The following is a 20813-nucleotide window of genomic DNA, read 5'->3' as shown; positions in this document are numbered from 1 at the left end:
ACAAGTCAAAAAGATAAAAGCCAACCCTACTGATGCTTTTCCTCATGTATAACCCTATATGGACATTTTCAAATGATCCCTGCAAAGAATTTTCCCTCAGAAGGGAACACTATTTACATACAGAGATAAACCACTGTGATCTTCCTCATAACAGGAGCTAATAGTTAAAGAAAAATGAAGCTGTGCAGAATTTTCTAATAGATGAGCACGTCAGACTGTCTAGAGTCGGAAGACAAATTTTATCCTGACTGTGTGACCTTGACTAATTAGTGTCATCTCTGGGCCTCAGTTGCTCAGTTTTCTTATTAAAAATGGAAATCACAAGATCCACCTAACCGGGTGTGGACATATTGAAATGATACTTACAAAAAGCTCAGTACTTACAGTGCTTGGAAAAGAGAGATGCTCAAAGATAGCAACTTTTAAAAAGGGAGAAAAAGGAAAAGGGAGGTGAAGGTGGTAACTTCATACTCAGAACAAAAGAAAAGTTATAAGAAATGTTTTAAATAAATGCACATCATGCATTCTTTTCCCACAGAGAGAAAGAGAGAAAGAAAGACAGAAAAGCTTGGGAAAAGTGTCCTTTAGTATTTGCATTGCTCTTAGCTGGATGAACTTGCCTGCAGCTACCACTTATAATGCAAATTGAGCTTGGAGTCCTTCACACTAACTACACAGCAAAAACCTTTCAGCTTTAAATAGAATACTGCAGTGTGGAATGATCCGAGCAAAGGGAAGAAAAATTCAGACATAAATGCAAAGGAAATTTTGCAGGAAAAAAGAAAGCTGACATAACTGGGCAAGACAGGAAAATGCAGAAATATCAAAGAAAACAAAAGGAAAAGCAAAGTCTGAAGAAGGACCTAGAAACTAATTCCCCAGAAGGTTAAAAAAGGGGAAGAGAATTTGGGGGCAAGTCCCAAATGCAGAGGATTTTAACAAGGATTTTGATCTGGCGGTGTTCCTTCAAGGTGTACTAGCACTTTTGAGGTATTCATCAGAAGAGGAAGGATTCTCTTCTGATGAATAAAATGCAATTGGGAATTGCATGTGAAAAGACAACTTACATTGTCTAAGAACTATTTTTTTTCTTTCCAGACTTTCACTGCTGCTGCTGCTGCTAAGTCGCGTCAGTCGTGTCCAACTCTGTGCGACCCTATAGACAGAGCCCATCAGGCTCCCATCAGGCTCCCCTGTCCCTGGGATCCTCCAGGCAAGAACTTACACCAAGCTCAGGTAAAAAAAAAAAAAAAAAAAAACCCTTGAAAATGTACTGTGGTTTATTTAGTTTTGAATGTAGTGGCACGGGGGTTGGTGTGGGGAGAGTGATCCAAGGAGGCTGATTTGGAAAGATTTTAGTAAATTCTTTGCTATAAACTCTACCTCATTTTAGAATATATGAACCCAGATATTTTATCTGCAATCAGAGTCTACCAAAATGGCATCAAAGAGGAACAAAGATTAGGTCTGTCTAAGGCCCTGAAAGCAATGAAGAATGCCATGTTTAACTCATTTCTTCATTTTACAGATGATACTCCTATACACATGACCTCAATTTTCCCATCTTCCTAGCTCAGTAAGTTTCCTTTGCCTGCACTTGGAGGCATAAGGCAATACAGAAGAAAACATGAAGGCAACCCTCTGTCTTTGTTGTCTCAAACAAAAAAAAAAAAAGTGTGCCCCCAAAGACAATGGACCCAAAACCAACTTCTCTTTGGATGCTATGCTCAGACCCAGAGCTGATCATATGCTACCTGGTGAATCCGTGACAAAGCACTAAGACCAGGGAAGAACATGTAACAATCATGTTGTCACCAGGCAAGTAAAAAGACTCAGTAAGCATGGTGCTTGATATGGGGCAGGGACAAGCTGAACATCTTAAAAGCTACCTCTAAGCTCCTGAAGGCCAGAGGTCATACAGCTCTGCTTGATTTGTCTAGAACCATGGACATATTAGGTGTGATGCTCTCCAATGATGATGACGAATAAAGCATATGTTTTCAAAAACGCTGAACATTCTATCTGAAACTTTCAGGGATGTTTATAGAAGATGCCACCTTTACCCCTAAATTGTGTATCTTTTTCTTTTCAGAACTTGAACTCTTTAGCACCCCCATCCACATTTCTTTAGTAGTCTTGATGTGATTAAATGTGACAGAAATTTTAGCATCCAGGAATAGTAGGAATCATCTGAAATGAACATATCTTGCTACATGTTCCTAAAACCCTTTCACACACATTTTTTCTCGTGGGAATTACAATGTGACGATGCAACACTGTACAGGAGTACTTAAGGATAAAGGCCGACAGGTAGAAAATGAAAGCAAAAATGCAAAAGTTTTGGTATTTGGAAATGCCCCCACTCTCTATTCCCACACAAAAGGCAAATGAGATTCCACCTGCTGACTTTCCTTTTCTGCCTGTACCTCACTCAGGCTAATGTCAGAACAAGCTGGGGGAAACGGTGAGAGAGAGAAAGGGAGAGAGAGAGGGAGAGAGAGAGAGAGACGACAATTTCACCTCTTGGCAAAGCTCAGCTTACTGAACCCTCTTGCTTTCTGCTGGCTGTTGATTCAGCAGAAACTACTGCTGCAGAATTCATAATGGTGATTTTTAAAGGCCCCACTGATCGCATTGCTCGCCCCACGTGTCAGACTCATTCACTCGCCGCCCCAACACTGTTTCCCGAGCCACCTTTTTATATCTTGCTAATGCACTTCCAAGGGGAGAGAGGGTCGCCCTTTATGAACGGGCCTTTTGGGCTTTTGATTGTCTAAGCAGGTAACCCGGCCGGGGAGATTAACGGGCAGGAAATGAAACCATGCCCTCCCTTGCAGCCACTGAGAGACACATCATTCCGCTCAGGGAGAGGGGGACCCACGGTCCTCTTGGGCCCTCTTCTTTCTTACCTATCCCCCACTCCACCGACCCCTTTATATATATTCAGAGAAGGGTCATCTGCTTTTGGGAGCGGGAGTCATTTTTCCAGCCAGGAGCCCCACCCTGAAAAACCTCATCCCCGAGGGCCATTTTAACTCCCGTGGGCGCCGGGTCCACCTGCTGCTGAACACCCAGCTCGCCTCGCCGAGCCCGGATGGATGTGGGGCGCCGGGGCAGCTGCCCCTGCGGGCCGAGCCCCCGCCCCAGCCCCGGGGCCCGGAGGAGTCTGCGCCGCTACGCGCCCTGCCGCCCGCGGAGCTCAGCGATCCGCAACTTGCGCCCGGCCCCAGCGGCGGAATGCGGTGGGGCTGGCGTTACCTTCGGTCGCATAGCTGTGGTCGCGCAGGAAACTGTTGTTGATTTTGCGGGTATCAATGTCCTCCTCCATTGACAGCAGGCTTACTTGCGTGGGAACCAGAAGCCGGCAGACAAGTATCCATGTTCCCTCCCCGCAGCCAGTCTCACAGGAGAGGGGGGCAGGGGAGCCAGTGGGACTGCACCATGGTCCGAGCCTGAGGAGGAGACGGGGGAGGCGGAGAGAGAAAAAAAATAAAAACCCGGCAATGGAGCTGTCACCTCCTCCGCCCGGGATCTCCGAGGCTGCGGCGGCTCCTCCCGCGGTGCGCTCACTCCAGCTCCAATTCCCAGCGAGGATGCTGCGCCTGCCTCCGCCGCCTCCGCCTCTGGGGTGCCAAGATGCGCCGTGCCCCGAGGGGTCTGGTCCCGCCCGCCGCCCCGGGAGGCGCTCACAAGCGGGGCTGGGGAGATGCCCAACAGGTTCCCCTCATTGGCAGCCGCTCCGAAATGCAAAAAAGATCCCTCCTCCCCCCTGGGAGAGCGGGCAGCCGCGACAAAATGGTGCCTTTCTGGACCCGAGCTGCAGTGGCGAGATGGCAGGGGCAGGGTTCAGGCTGGCCCGGCCCGGAGGACGGTGCTGGTCCCACGGGAGGGCTGCTCCGGCTGGCGGGGGCTCGGCAGCCGGCGGGGAGCTGGGCAGGGCGCTAGGCGGCCGGCGCCAGCGCACTCACCCTCACACCCACACGCGCGCACTAGCAGCTGCTGCTGCTGCTGCTGCTGCTGCAGGAGGCTGGAGGCGGCTGGTGCATTAAAGGCGAGGCTCCTCCCAACCGCGTCAGCAGCCCCAGGACTCTTTCCCCAGCAGCGGTGGTAGCCGAGGCAGAGGCTGCGGCTGCTCTCTGCTGCAGTGGGGCGCACGCAGCCGCCAACCCGCACCTGGGCAGCGAGCATCCAGCTCCGCAGGTTGACGTGAAAAGCCTAAACTCGCTCTTCCGAACTCCCTCCCCGCCCAGCGCCACGCAGCTCAGGGCGGCGTTTACTCCAGCACCCAGAGTCCCCTAGCTCACCGCCTTTCTTCAGACACCTGTGTTCCAGGATAGCAAAGAGAAGGTTCCCTTGAGCAAACAGGAAGTCTACATCTCGGCCTCTTTTGCTCACCCTTCTATCAAGCATATGGTCTCTGGATGAAGGTCAAGGGTGAGGCCTGGGGTTTGAAGCCTCACCCAGAAAGCAGAGAATGGCTCAGAGGCTAGCTTAAGCCCTTCTCTGCGTTAGGAATAAATGGGGAATCAGAGGCCAGAACTTTTCTGAGGATCACACCTGACTTCTCCCTTTCAAAGAGAGTAAAAAATAACTTTTAACTGGGGGTGTCTATACTAGCAGAGGGAGGAAGAGGGTCGAATTATGAATCTAGTCAACATGCTCTGAAAAAGTCCATATTCCCTAACCCTTTGCACTCAGTTTTGGTCAAACTGCTCCAGCCCCTCGGGTGGGTTTTGCTTGCTAAGACACAGCATTGCAGGAACCGCTGAATTTGCTCTCCCAGTGAAAGGTACATTGGAGCCCTGTGCCCCCAGAGCGCCACTGTTTCCCAGGAGGAATTTCAAATATCCAATGAATACCAAAAAGTGGCCTGTCTTCCTACTTCACCTAGGAAGAAAATACAGAAGTCTGCCCCGCCCCCAATTTTTCCTGAATTGCCAAATCGCAGATTTCATATTTGAAAGAAAATGAGATCATTACTGTTATGAAACAACAATCATTTCTGAAGCAACCCAAATCACTAGAAAGTCAATTTGGACAAGAAATGTCCCTGATTTCCTCTTGTAGAAGGTATTCATTTCAGTGAGCGTCACTGCAGGGGAGAGACATCAGCGAATGTTTTGCTCAGTTAAGCTCCACAAGTTTAGCTGGATGAGCCCAGAGGGATCTGAGTTAATTATATACATACAGTGCTTCGGCTAACACAATTTAGAAAGTATTTGAAGTTCAAAAAAAAAAAACGGGAAAACAAGTCCTTAACTGAGGTTGGGAATTGCCATTAGACTTCCATGAAGAAAACATTCTTCTGGCAGGTAGAAAATGGCAAGGTCCTCATCTCCCGAAACCAACTGCTTATCTCTGGCAAAAGATAGAAGAAATATTCTTTGATATATAATATTCAGCTTACAAAAGATTCCATTTAATTCTCATCTGGTGATTAAGTCTTCCCTACTTCTTTGACTGTGTGTGCCAAATTCACATATGAAATTCCAGGAAGAGATGAAGACTGATGTACAAATTGATGTAATCCACTTCAGTGCCAGTTGCCATGGCTGGTTCTTTCATGTTATGAGTCGTATCCATCACCAAGACTCCAGTGGTCAGCTCATCTGTAGTTATTCAGTCCAGCTTCTCTTGCAGATTGGCATAAGGGGGTAGGGGAAGGGGGAAGAGGGGAAAAGCTAAATTTATCTTAAATTGGTGAGAGGACATCTTGCTTTGAGTTGAAATGACCTTTAGTTGCCACTAGAGACCTTGGAGTAGTATTTGAGATGAAAAGTGAAAGTGTTAGTTGCTCAGTTGTGTCCGACTCTTTGTGACCACATGGACTGTAGTCTGCCAGGCTCCTCAGTTCATAGAATTCTTCAGGTAAGAATACTGGAGTGGGTAGCCATTCCCTTCTCCAGGGGATCTTCATGACCCAAAGGATTGAACCCAGGTCTCCCACATTGCAGGCAAACTATTTACTATCTGAGTCACCAGGGAAGCTATTCTTTCCCATATCTTCCCAGGAGGTGGGCTATATTGGAACAGAGTTACAAGATCAACCAGGAAGGCCCAGGTTTGTTAGCCAGGCTGTGCCTGAGAAATTTTCCACTGTAACCAATGGCAGAAGTGTCCCTGCCAGAGATCAAGCCTCTGGGTTTACTAAATTTTTCCTTTCCTGTTTTCTGCAAAATTCCTTCTTGCATTTATTTTATTCAACAGTATAGACAAGTTTTTTCCTAAGACATAAGTTGTGGAGAGGCAAATTAGATGGCTATCCATTAAGTAGATTAAGAAGACTCCAAGATTTCTATTTTGTGAACCATTCTTTTCTACTATGGACAGTGGGGAACTAGCCCCTCCAACCAAAACCAAGAAAAATACACCTGTTGGCTTTGTTCTTTAACACAACAACGTGCAATAAAGGAGGTCAGGGAGTGAAGGAAGCCCTGTGCAAGCCAGTGGTTGTAAGAGCACTACACAGACCATTTCTCAGAAGACTCACTGACCTCCTTCTGTTCCTCCAACTTGTCAAGTTCTTTCTAAAACCTTCTGGCATTTGCCCATGCCATTCATTTCCTATTCCCCTTCCTTGTGTTCCTGGCATTCTTCAGCACTGAAGCTGACCTGTCCCTACTTTACTGAGGCATTCCCTGTCCTCCCCATAGTCCCTTCCTTTGGAATTTTTTGTCTGTACATCTTTTTTTTTTCCTTCTTGTTCATGGAACATTTGCATTTTGTAATAGTTGTTTACTTATAATTGTCAACCATTCCACTATATCTCTGCTATTAAGTGTCTAGCACTTCAGTTCAGTTCAGTCACTCAGTAGTGTCCGACTCTTTGCAACCCCATGAACCGCAGCATGTCAGGCCTCCCTGTGCATCACCAACTCCCAGAGTCTATCTAAACCCATGTCCATCGAGTCAGTGATGCCATCCAACCATCTCATCCTCTGTCGTCCCCTTCTCCTCCTGCCCTCAATCTTTCCCAGCATCGAGGTCTTTTCAAATGAGTCCGTTCTTCGCATCAGGTGGCCAAAGTATTTCAGCTTCAGCATCAGTCCTTCCAATGAACACCCAGGACTGATCTCCTTTAGGATGGACTGGTTGTATCTCCTTGCAGTCCAAGGGACTCTCAAGAGTCTTCTCCAACACGACAGTGCAAAAGCATCAATTCTTCGGTGCTCAGTTTTCTTTAGCACTTAGTAGATGCTCAATTATATTTACTGAATGGAGATAGTGAAAGTGAAGTCACTCAGTCGTGTCCGACTCTTTGCAACCCCATGAACTGTAGTCTACCAGGCTCCTCCGTCCATGGGATTTTCCAGGCAAAAATACTGGAGTGGGTGGCCATTACTAATGAATGAGTAAATTACTGAATTTGTTCAGTGATATTTAGGTTTGAAAGCTCTACTTTTTAAAATCCTTGGCCAACAAGAAAATGTGTTGTGAGTAAATTTATAGATTGTAATGCCTATTCCTATTGGAAACAATTGTCCTACCCATTCCTGTATGCATATGCACTGAAAATACTTACTGAGCACTTAATATATGACAAGAATTTTTGTAGGTACTGCAATACAGTTAGAACAGAGTTCCTTTCTTTCACAGAACTGACATTCTATCATCTGATTTTAGAAATATGAGCTTTCTTAGAAATACAACAGTGCATTATAAATTAACAGACTAGAGTATAATATTAAGTGCCAAGCCTCTGCTATCAAGCAAAACTGATTTTCTGCCATTTATTATTATGTCCTTGAGCAAAGTTGCAAGATTTCTCAACCTATGTTTTTTTAATCTATAAATTAGAAAGAAAAATAATACTACTTAATGGAGTTTCTGTGATGATTAAATGAGATAATACTTGGAAAGAATATACTGCTATGACTTGTTGAGTATTTACTATCATCATCACTGTCAATATTGAACAAATATTTAAGCACCTACCATGTCGGCCACTGGGATAGGTCTAGAGTTTCAGCAACATCAGTGCTGAAAATGTATTGTCCTCTCTGCTGTCATGGAACTTAGTATCTAATTTACGGTTTATGGAAAGGGGGGCCACAGGCTGCAGAAGTGGCAGCAGAGAACAGTCTGAAAGGCTGACCAAATTCAGGCTTGTGCTGTACACAGAAAAGGCCAGTTACAGATACACAGCCCTCTTAAGTTACACAGTGCATCATGACAGCACAGGAAAACATTCTTTTTTTCATCATCTTTCATATGTTCCCCCCTCCCTCAACACTCTCACATACCCCCAGCCCAGTTAGGTTAGCATTGCCTGTGTTGGAAACCCTTTGTAGGTCATGCTATCCAATTAGCACATTAAATATCTACAATTTCATTAAAATCTTTGTCGTAAACCAGTCTAGAGATTCTTAATACAGGCTTCAGGTGTCAGATAGTCCTGGTTTTCTGTCTCAGCTCAGGCATTTATGAATTTCATGACCTTTGGCAAGTAATTCAACATCTCTGAGCCTTTGTATTTGCAACATTGAAAGAAAATAATAGGAACCACTTCATAGGGTTGTTGAGTGGCTTCAGAGACTGTGTAAGGAAAGTGCTTAATACAAGCTTGGCCCATAGCCAGGCCTCACTAAAATGTCCCTTTGGCCTTCTGGCAGTGGCTCATTGGGGTCTCTGTCTGCAGAGAATTGGAGAGATGCACTACTAGTCAGTCAGATGTATGGACACAAGTGACCTAGAAACCTGAGTTTAACCGCCTAGCAATCTGTCTTAATGAGCCCTAGTCACCAGAAATAGGAGATCCTTCAGTTCAGTCGCTCAGTCGTGTCCGGCTCTTTGTGACCCTTGCTGTCTTATAAAAAGCCCTTTATAAGCCAGGAAGTCCTGTGCAAAGGGAAGGAATTAGAATTATGCTTTCTTGATTTTCACATATGTAAGTGCAGGCCTAATCAAGTTTGTCTATCAGGGAATCCTGTGGAATCCCTCTCTAGATCATTGAGCCCCAAATGCACAACTGTTTCTCTGAGATGGTTTGCCACGACCGCCCAGAGGATGATCTCTTGAGTTTCTAGCAAGGTTTGCCATTCCTTTTTGTGCGTGTTACAGCATGTAATAAATACCACATGAGTGAGCCTTTAGCATTGGCATTTAACCTAGGAGAAGAAAACAAAACATCTTGTTCTCAAAATGCATTAATTCTAGATTCTGGATATACTTAATGGATTTCACTGAGTACCATGTTCCCTCAGTTATCAAAGGACAGAAACTTATGAAAATAAACAGTTGTATGCAGAAGCTGGGAGGTGCTGGCTGTTGAGAGCTGATTGTGTTGATTACACACATCTTTTTATCCAGCTCTGCTTCGAGTGACATCATGTTGGTAGCTTAAATCTGAAATCTGCCATGGTGGGATATTTATATCATAGAAATTAAAAAAAAAAAAAACCTATATAAATCAGTGCTTTGGCTTTGGGGCAGGGGTGGCAGAGAACAGATTTGTAAACATTTACTACTATAGCCAGTTGAAACACATGAATTATTGATACATCTTTCTACTTACATGTGTTAATCTATACAAAGTTCCTTTCAGTTCCTCAACACTCAATCTCCCAAACTGTCAAATTTCAGAACATTTCACCATCTGATCAAATAACTCTTAAAAATCCTACCTTTACCATAAAGCATTTCCATATCCATCAGAGGAAACCCGATGCCTCTGTTTGAGCCCCTCTAGGCTGGTTATGAAATTGCCCTGACGGATTTGTGAGTGAGGACCCCTGCAAAGTTCCTAGATCTGACGGTGTAAGCAAAGTGAGGTACGTGCTCACTCTCAATGAATAGCTATTTTCTGCTGTTTATGCTCCATTGTCACTTTATTTTTGCCCGTGTCTCACCTCAGTGCAAAACAAAAACATCCAGTGTGCCTAATTTCACTGATAGCACTTGTCTAGTTAGGATATTGAAGCAATGACAGGAAAGGTACAAAAATTCAAAAGTCCAGATCTGAGAGCCTTTTCTCATTCAGTCGTTTAAAAGTTAGACTTGGACTGTCTTGTAGGTTTGTATTTGCATTATATTTGTTAGGTGCAAAGTAAGGATTTCTGAAACCAGTTTAGCAAACCTAAAGTGGTATATTGTCTAGTACCTGATGACATGTCTCAAAGAAATAGTTCAGGATAATTTAAACAAACAAACAAAAAATACATTGGGAAATATCTTCAAATTTCTTTAAAATGCACCAAGCAATAACACATTACGGAATTTATCCTAAGAAAATAATCATGGCTATAGGGCAAAAATTTAGCCATAAGGATATTTCTCAGAGCACTGTTTATAATCATGAAAAACTGAAAACAAGCCTAAGTGCCAACAATAAAATTGTCTAGGCAAATTATGGTGTGTATGTATAGTGGGAAATTATTGAGCCGTTGATATAATATTAACACCTAATGTTTATTGAGCATGTATTATATACTGGGCACTGTGCAAAGGGTTTCACTAGCATTATCTTATTTAATTCTAACAACTGCCCCTATAAGGTAAGTTATCTCCATTTAACTGTGGCTAATATGGCACCCCACTCCAGTACTCTTGCCTGGAAAATTCCATGGATGGAGGAGCCTGGTGGGCTGCAGTCCATGGGGTCGCTAGAGTCGGACACGACTGAGCGACTTCCCTTTCACTTTTCATTTTCACACATTGGAGAAGGAAATGGCAAGCCACTCCAGTGTTCTTGCCTGGAGAATCCCAGGGACGGGGGAGCCTGGTGGGCTGCCATCTATGGGGTCACACAGAGTTGGACACGACTGAAGCGACTTAGCAGCAGCAGTCAAGATAAATAACGTACCCAAAGTCAAACAAATAGGAGCCTGGCTGTGCGTGTGTGTTGGGTGGGTTGAGGTCACCACAGAAACTTGGAGGTCTTTTCCCAACCCACCCACCCCTGGAGGCTGATCTGTACCTCTTAAGAATGAATAGCCTCTCAGTTGAAAATCACTACTATTGTGTTGGTGAGGAGGTGGCAAAATTGGAACCCTCACACACTGTTTGTGGGATTGTATAATGGTGCAATCACAAATAGTTTGGCAGTTCCTCAAAATGTTAAACAGAGTTACCATATGACCCAGCAATTTCACTTCTAGTTATACACCCAAGAGAATTGAAAACACATATTCATACCAAAACTTGTGGATGAGTATTCATAATAGCATTATTCATAATATCCCCAAAGTGGAAACAACCCACATATTCACCAACTGATAAATGGATGAATAAAATGTGATATATTTATATAAATAATTACTATTTAGCTATAAAAAGTGATGAAGTACTAATACATCTTACAACATGGATGGGCCTTGAAGACATTATGCTAAATAAAAGAAGCCAGTCACAAAACACCACACACTGTGTGATTCCATTTATGGGAGATGGGCAATGGGCAAATCCATAGGGACAGAGTAGATTAGTTGCCAGGGGCTGGGATGGGGGAATAAGAGTGACTACTTGTGTGTTTGGGATTTCTTTTTAGAATAATGAAAATATTCTAAAATTACTTAAGGACAATAGCTGCACAACTTTGAATAGACTAAAAATTACTGAATTGAATACTTTAAAAAGATGCTTCAAAAGGTACAAAGTTCCAGATATAAGGTAAACTAGAGATGTAGAGTCGGAGAAGGCAATGGCACCCCACTCCAGTACTCTTGCCTGGAAAATCCCATGGATGGAGGAGCCTGGTGGGCTGCAGTCCACAAGGTCACTAAGGGTCGGACATGACTGAGCGACTTCACTCTCACTTTTCATTTTCCTACATTGGAGAAGGAAATGGCAACCCCCTCCAGTGTTCTTGCCTGAAGAATCCCAGGGACGGGGAAGCCTGGTGGGCTGCCGTCTATGGGGTTGCACAGAGTCGGACACGACTGAAGTGACTTAGCAGCAGCAGCAGAGATGTAGAGTAAAATATAATAAATATAATTAACACTGCTTTATTAAACAATCTGCCTGCCAATGCAGGAGACGTAGGGGACGCAAGAGACATGGGCTTGATCCCTGGGTTGGGAAGAGGAGGAGGAGGAAATGGCAACCTGCTCCAGTATTCTTACCTGGAAAATTCCACGGACAGAGGAGCCTGGCAGGTAGGCTACGGTCTGTGGGGTCGTAAAAAGTCAGACACAGCTGAGCACACAAACAATGCACATGTTACATATGAAAGTTAAAAGAGTAAATCCTCATTACAAGAGAAAATGTTTTTCTATTTCTTTTTGTATCTATATGAGATGAATGTTCACTAAACTTACTGTGATCATCATTTCATGATGTCAGTCAAATCATGCGGCACACCTGAAACTTATACAAGGCTGTATGTCAATAAAACTAGAAGAGAAAAAAAAGTATTTCAACACAACTGTTATTAAAGATTTAAAAAACTACTGCTGTCATAAACCATTATTACCTCTAGGAGTATGGTATATCCCTCAGGTTATTATTAGTGCAGAAAAATTTTAAAGTATATAATGACAAGGATAGATGCTCATGTCATGTTGTTTGAAAAAGTCAAAAAACAGTGTATACTGACTGATCCCCTTTTTTGGGAAAAATGTGTGTATCACAAAAGGAATACATGAAAATGCTTGAGAGTGGTCAAGTGTGGCTTTCTTTGTGGTTCATATTCTTGTCAAAGAAAATTTAGAACACAATCATTTTTAGAGTAAGAAAATTTTAAAAATTTATAAGGCTATGAAATACTTTTTAGGATGAAACTTTGTATTGAAAAAAATAAAAAATCATTTTGTACACACCAGAAAAATGAGAGACACTGATGTAAATATATATGCTACCAAATACATAGAACAGTTCTACCCAAAAGAAATACAATACAAGCTACATTAATAATTGTAAATTTTCAAGTTGCCACACTAACAAGTGAAAAGAAACAGATGAAATTAATTTTAATAATGTTTAAAATTTGGGGAATATAATTTAATCCAATATACCAAAAACATTAATTTCAGCATATATAGAATACAGAAAAATTAACAATATATTTACCTCCTTTTTATAAGTCTTTGAAACCTGGTGTGCATTTTACAACTGACAGCACCTCTCCAAAATACGCACATTTCTAGGGCTCAATAACCACACATTCCTTGTGGTTATAGCACAAGTATAAAGGAACTACTCCAAAAGTATTATTCCATTCACAAAATGAGTGTTTTTAAATTTATTTATTTTAATTGGAGAATAATTACCTTACAATATTGTGATGGCTTTTGCCATACATCAACATTAGCCGGCCATAGGTATACATGTGTCCCTCCATCCTGAACCCCTTCTCCCACCTATCTCCCCACCCATCCCTCTGGGTTGTCACAGGGCACTGGCCCTGGGTCCCCTGCTTTGTGCACTGAACTAGCACTGGTCATCCATTCAACATATGGTATTGTATATGTTTCAATGCTATCCTCTCAAATCATTCCACGCTCTTCTCCCACTGAGTCCAGAAGTCTGTTCTTTATATCTATGTCTCCTTTGCTGCCCTGTATGTAGGATCACTGGTACCATCCTTCTATATTTCACATATATGTGTTAATATATAGTATATTTTATACTGTATATATCTTTATCTTTCTGACTTAATTCACTTTGTATAACAGGCTCTAGGTTCATCCACCTCATTACAACTGATTAAAATGCATTCCTTTTTATAGCTGAGTAGTAGTCCATTCTGTATATGTGCCACAACTTCCTTTTCCATTCATCTGCCGATGGGCATCTAAGTTGCTTCCGTGTCCTAGCTATTGTAAATAGTGCTGCAGTGAACATTGGGGAACATGTGTTTCTTTCAATTCTGGTTTCCTTGGTGTGTATGCCCAGCAGTGGGATTGCTGGGTCATATGGCAGTTCTAGTCCCAGTTTTTTAAGGAATCTCCACACTGTTCTCCATAGCAGCTGTACCAGTTTGCATTCCCACCAACAGTGTAACAGGGTTCCCGTTTCTCCACACCCTCTCCAGCATTTATTGTTTGTAGACTCACAAAATGAGTTTTATCACATTATTTCAAAGGAAAAATTTTAATCTACCAAGGACTTGAACTAGACTGTGGGGAACTAAAACCAAACTAAGTAACTTTAAACTGATGAACCTCACAACTATTTAAAGTAATACAAACTAAGTATGAAAATATATATAGGGAATTTCCTAGTAATCCTGTGGTTAGGACTCTGAGCTCTCACTGCCAAGGGCCCAGGTTTGATCCCTGGTCAGGGAACTGAAATCCCATAAGTTGAGTGGCTCAGGCAAAACTTTTTTAAAAAATAAAAGAAAAAATATATAGACACACCCACATATATACACGCTGTGCTGTGCTTAGTCGCTCAATTGTCTCTGACTCTTTGCAACCCCATATATACCCCCCTCTCTCTCTCTCTCTCTCTCTCTCTCTATATATATATATATATATATATGCTGTTACTGCTAAGTCACTTCAGTCGTGTCCGACTCTGTGCGACCCCATGGACTGCAGCCTACCAGGCTTCTCCATCCATGGGATTCTCCAGGCAAGAACACTGGAGTGGGTTGCCATTTCCTTTTTCAATGCATGAAAGTGGAAAGTGAAAGTGAAGTCGCTCAGTCGTGTCTGACTCTTAGCGACCCCACGGATTGCAGCCTACCAGGCTCCTCTGTCCATGGGATTTTCCGGGCAACAGTACTGGAGTGGGGTGCCATTGCCTTCTCCTCTCTCTCTCTTTCTCTCTCTCTCTATATATATATGTAATAGTAAGTTGGAACCCAATCTGCATTTCCCCCTAAACCTAGTAAGCTGAATTAACAGAATGATAAAAGATCAAGATTTTAAAAGCACTAAAATGACATTATAAAACAATACATAACAAATAGCAAGAAAGATGTAATTCAGTCAGCATATAATTACCATCCAAATAGGCCAAATGTTTAGCTCAACACCTATGGCTTCAACGGCAGCCAGTAGAAGCAGCCGCATAACCAGATGTTACTACTAAAAAAGGAATTTTCACAGCTAGGTATCTGGCCTCTATTATGGTCATTAAAGGTGGAGAAATGTAAAGGTGCAGTTATGGGAATCCAGCTGAGAATTTAAATTAGAGTCTTTTGGATTGGATCAGAGAGTGGAACTGTGTGGTCATGTGATGAGTGGCGTGATTTCTGAAGACTAACCTAACCCCATGGCCTTTAACATTTGCATGCAAACAGTTTTGTGTGTATGTCTGAACACTTCTTCCTTCCTAAACACACTTTCTTCACTGATTCCCAGGTATCAGCCTTTCCTGATTCATCCTCAATGCACACTCCTCCGGGTCACCTGCTGCTCCTCCTCACTGCTTGCCTTGACCTTTCCAGGCACCCTTGAGTTCAAAGTTCTCAGATTTCTCTATCCACAATCCCATCCAAGATGACCTCATCCAGTCTCTTAGCTTGCCACTCCCTCGATGGTACAATCTCACAAATATCGAGCATGGACGTCTCCACTGACTCCCAGGCTAATGACACCAATAGCTGACCTGATATTTCCCTGATATCTACCAGGCAGCCTAATCCCTAAATCTGCCCCCACCAGACCAGTTCCACAGCCTGTTCCTTGATTCCTCTTTCATTCCCCACATCCTTCCAGTCCATCAGCAAATCCTGCCAACTCTTAACTTCAAAATGCACCCAGCCTCCAGCCACTCCTCACCACCTCCATGGCTACTACCACGCTCCAACTACCATCGCATCTCATCATGATGCTCTCAATAGACTCTAATGAGTGTGTGATCCCTACTTCCCCCTCCTACAGAATAGTTTTAGTGCAGCAGGCAGAATGGGCCTTTTAAATGCAAATCACTTTGTCACTTTTCTGCTCCAAGCTCTTTATTGGCTTCCTACACATTCAGGGTAAAACTTTCTTAAAATGCTGGAAAGGTTTGGCTCTCGCTGGAGCTTTATCCTTTTTCTTTTTTCACTTCTCACCTGCAGCTACCAGCTCTTGTCTCAGCCCCATTTCTTCCCTCTACCCTACACATAGACATAATTGTTTGCCACACACACCAGGAAGAGCAGCGCCACCCCAGGTCCTCTGCAAATGCTTGTTCTCACTGGATTGAGTGCCTTCCTTCCATCAGCAGCCTAGCTCAGAGCTTCACCTCACTTGGGTGTCACGCCAGAATGGATTTTTCTAAGATGCCTTTCTTGATTGTTCTGTATTAAATAAAATAGAAGCCATCCCTCCCAGCACTCCTTATTCCCATATTGCTACCTGACAGTGTATTTATTTGGCTTTGGTTATTACATGAGAACATAACTTCTGGGGAGACCGAGATGTGTTTATTCCCTGCACTCTGTCTGGCCCTAGAGCAGTGCCTGGCATATGCTGGTTACTCTTAGGTACCTTGAGAAATAATGAAGCAGTCAATGTATATTTGCTTAAAAATGTACCAAACTGTGTGTGGGGTATCAATAAACAATAAATCTAGGATTCTTGAATACTAAAGAATTTTTCCTTGCCCAAAGAGAGGCCTGGCTTTTGCCCTAGGCTTCTGGGAGATAATCTGTGTTGGACGTGATAATAGTGTCTTTGTCTCGAGTGGGAGATGCTCCCTCCAACAGCTCTATGGTGAGAACTAACCAAGGCAGAAAGACCATGTGATTTAGTGTGGGGGAATTTGGGTCAAGCTGCAGACAAAGTTCAAACAACGTGGGCAATCAATGAATCACGTCTATTATATAATGGAGCTTCAATAAACACTCTGAACACCAGGCTTATGTAAGCTTTCTTGAGTATCAATACTTTATTCATATTGCTATACATCTATGCCAGGAGGGTAATGTGTCCTGAGAACAATGGAAACTGGAAGTTTGGGACCCTCCCCAACTGCCCTAATGTATCTCTTTCTTTGTCTGATTTTAATCTGTGTCCTTTCCATGTAATCAGCTACAACCACAAATACAATAGCTTTCTGTGAGTTCTCTGAGACCTAGTGAATTATTGAAACTGAGGGTAGTTTTGGGAAACCCCTCAAATTTGCAGTTGATGTCAGAAGTGAGGACAGTCTTGGGAACTCTGCCCTTAAACTTTGCAAATTAGCTAACTCCTTATTTGCAGAACTCAGAGTATAATACAGTATATGCATTAGGACCCCAACTTTATAAAAATAAATTTGTGCATGTGCCAAAAAAATTAGGTAACTCCAGGTCATACCAAACACATACTCAACAAGGTTCATGGTAAACAGTAGCTTAGGGAATTCCCAAGTGGTCCAGTAGTAAGAACTCCGTGCTGTCACTGTGGAGAGTCCGAGTTCAACTCCTAGTCTGGGAACTACACAGTGCCAAGTCAGGGAACTAAACCCCCACAAGCCACATGGCCAAGAAGCAAACAAACAAAAGGTGAATGGGAGATCATTAGTTCCAGCCCGTAAGTTTGGTAATGTAGAAACTAAAGCCTACAGAAAAGAACAAACTTGCCCGGTTCACCTGGTTGGCAGACAAGGCACACGGAACCGGGTTCCTGAATCCCACACATACCCTCAACAATGACTCCCCAGCTTCTGTTTCAGGAGACACTACTGTTTCTTAAGAGGCTAAATCGAAAGTTATTGGACAATTAAGTCGACCTTAACTCCTCAATACTTTAAGGTCAATATTAAGGGGAGAAATTATGACTCTCTTTTAAAAGTCACAGGAATATAGAGAAAAGGGAACCCTCTTATGTTGGTGAAAACATAAACTGAAGCAGCCATTGTGGAAAACTGTGGGAATTCCTTAACAAAATTAAGAGGAGAACTATCATATGATTCAGCAATTCCACGCCTTGGTATTTATCCAAAGAAAATTAAAACACTAGTTAGAAAACAGGTACATACCTCTATTTCCATTGCAGTGTTGTTTACAACAGCCAAGATATAGAAACAACCCAAGTGCCCATCAACAGATGAATGGATAAAGACATGGTATACACACACACACACACACACACACACACACACACACACACACAGTAGAATATTATCCAACCTTAAAAAGAATGACATCTTGCCATTTGTAACAATATAGATAGACCCAGAGAATATCATCTTTAGTGAAATAAGTCTGACAGAGAAAGACAAATACCATATGATTTCACGCATACATGGAATCTAAAAAAAAACCCCAAAGCAAATGAACAAATGTAACAAAACAGAAAGAGGCTTATAGATTCAGAGAATAAGTAGTTAACAGAGGAGGGAGACGGGGGGAGGGAGGAAATAAATGAAAGAGATTAAAGAGGTACAAGCTTTAGTTGCAAGATAAATGAGTTGTAAGTATGGAATATACAGAGTGGAGAATATACTCAAAAAGTAATTTGTCACATTGTGTGGTGACAGATCATAACTAGACTTGTGATCATTCTGAAATGTATAGAAAAAATTACTATGTCGCATAACCTCAGGAAGTAACAATGTTATAGGAACGATTATATTTCAAATACAAAAAAAAATCACACAAATAAACTTATATAACAAGATCAGATTGTGGTTACCAGAGGTGAGGAGTAAGGGAGTTGGATGAAGGTAGTCAAAAAGAAATTCTCATTTATAATATAAATAAGTACTGGAGATATAATGGCTTCCCCAGTGGCTCAGAGGTAAAGAATTCATCTGCAATGCAGGAGATGCAGGAGACATGGGTTGGATCCCTGGGTTGGGATGATCCCCTGGAGGAGGGCATGGTAACCCACTCCAGTATTCTTCTTGGGAAAACCCCATGGACAGAGGAGCCTGGTGGGCTATGGTCCACTGGGTTGCAAAAAGTCAGACACGACTGAAGCCACTGAGCACACATGCATGCAGAGATACAATGAACAACGTGATCAATATAATTAACCCTGCGGTACATCACATATGAAAGTAGTTAACAGAGTAAATCCCAAGAGTTCTCATTATGCAATTTTTTTTCTATTTCTTTAATTTGGCATCTATATGAGATGGTGGCTAATCACTAAACTCATTGAGAAAATCATTCCACAGTATGTTAAATCATTGTGCTATACACCTTAAACTTACATAGTGCTGTATGTCAATTATATCACAATAAAACTGGAAGGGAAAAAAGTCCCAGGGTCCAACCCTAGATATAATTGAAATAAGCAAGCGCCTTGCTTCTCTTTATCTTCTTCAGCTCCCATTTTCTCTCCCCTGAGATGGGTCAGGGAAGAGCTACAGATGGACCTTATCACTGCCCACCCCCAACCCCAATCCAAGGCTGCAGATGTCAGGGAAGAAAGCCTTTCAACTCACTGAGTATCATCACTAATTTTCTTCTTCCTACACCACCACATTCTGCCTTATTCTCCTTCTTTGGAATGAAGTTTCTAAGTATAGGCACCTTTGGAAGCTATAGGACATATCACAGTAATCTTAGCTTATTACATGGGAAAACATTTTGATAAGTTCAAAGTGCTATGCAAATAAGGATAACACCCTGGCCATCACTATACTAGAAAGACAAATTATAAGAGCTGAATTCAAGCACTACTTGGACCTTGAACTTGGAAGCAAGTTTGAATATATTTTAAAACTCAATAAATATTTATGTGTATCATACAGAATGAAAATATCAACAATTGTATTAAACATCCTTCAAACAGAGACCTCTGTAATTTCCATTTGGCTTCTATAGCACTACAAGGATAAACAAAGTATGATAATCAAAGTTTATGAATTAACATCTGAAAAGTAGCATAAGGCCCTGGGCAGTGACTTTAACATGTTGGGGGGTCACAGGTCATTTCTGAGAATTTAATGAAGATTTTGAATTCTCTCCTCAGAAGAAATCATAGTTTAGAGCATTTCCTGCTTCCAACTGCTGATTCATTACATCTATTTCATGGACAGAAAAAGGAGGAAAAAAGACCTAGGAACAAAGAAGGCCCTAAGTTGAATGCAAGTTCAGAATTACACAGATACTACTCCCCACATATATGAATCACATATATGTGATTCACGGATCGGTGGTGGTGGTTTAGTTGCTAAGTCATGTCCAACTCTTGCGGCCCTGTGGACTGTAGCCTCCCAGGCTTCTCTGTCCATGGGATTCTCCAGGTAAGAATACTGGAGTGGGTTACCATTTCCTTCTCCAGGGTATCTTCCTGATCCACAAATCACATATATTTTTATAGGGAGACTAATAATAACTATCACACACATAGTACTTAATAGCAATGATGCAAGGCCAGATGGGAGACTCCTTTCTCAGATGGGTCAGTCAAGTATAAGAGGAGAAGTGTTGAAGGTGGGGCTTTTGAGTTCCAGACAGCTTGAGTTCAAATCTTGGTTCTGTTATTTCCTAGCACTGTAATCTTGGGCAACTTACTTAATTTCTCTGTTCTTCAATTTCATTTGCAAAATACCAATAATAGTATCTACTTCATAGGGTTGTTGTAAATATTAAATGAGTTCTTATATACAAAATATTTTAAAACAGTCCCTGGCACATAATGATGTTAAACAAAGCTAAACAATGTTAACTGTTGTTAGGAGGCACTGCAGACTGTCATTATTAGATGCTCTGATGTCTACATTCACACCAGATTTATTCACTTTTCTGGTTCTCATTCTTGAATTGCTTTGCCAAATGTGCTTCTTGTCCCCCGAACCTCCTTTTTTAAAAGTTAACTCAAAGACATGGTTTCATTACAAGCAAATGTGAAACTGTTCATGTCAGTGGCTCATGATGGAGGCATAGATCCATTCAACATCAATCATGTACTACTTGTCTGCTGTGTGATTAGCACCAGTCTTTTTAGTTGTTGGAAAGAGACTCACATCCAAGTTTCAGAGGTCAATGCTAAAATTTATGTGCC

General features: G+C 42.2%; 1 protein-coding gene across 10 annotated transcripts in view; it reads right to left on the bottom strand.

Annotated features, from left to right (window-relative positions):
• The window catches only part of PPP2R2B (protein phosphatase 2 regulatory subunit Bbeta), a 514461-nt gene that overhangs the window by 310389 nt on the left and 183259 nt on the right, over positions 1-20813 (bottom strand). For 3 of the 10 annotated variants that reach the window (XM_027546055.1, XM_027546053.1, XM_027546056.1), the window contains one exon: positions 3259-3452. The exons of 3 other annotated variants lie outside the window; for them this stretch is intronic. In XM_027546055.1, coding sequence (XP_027401856.1) covers positions 3259-3452 — 194 coding nt within the window. Of the gene's footprint in view, positions 1-3258; positions 3949-3968; positions 4114-4173; positions 4284-20813 lie in introns of those variants that run through there. 4 more of the 10 variants (XM_027546063.1, XM_027546057.1, XM_027546061.1 and 1 more) reach the window with 4 other exon arrangements.

Source organism: Bos indicus x Bos taurus, chromosome 7, assembly GCF_003369695.1.
Source record: "Bos indicus x Bos taurus breed Angus x Brahman F1 hybrid chromosome 7, Bos_hybrid_MaternalHap_v2.0, whole genome shotgun sequence".
Lineage (NCBI taxonomy): Eukaryota > Metazoa > Chordata > Mammalia > Artiodactyla > Bovidae > Bos > Bos indicus x Bos taurus.
This window is presented reverse-complemented; position numbering and strand designations above follow the sequence as displayed.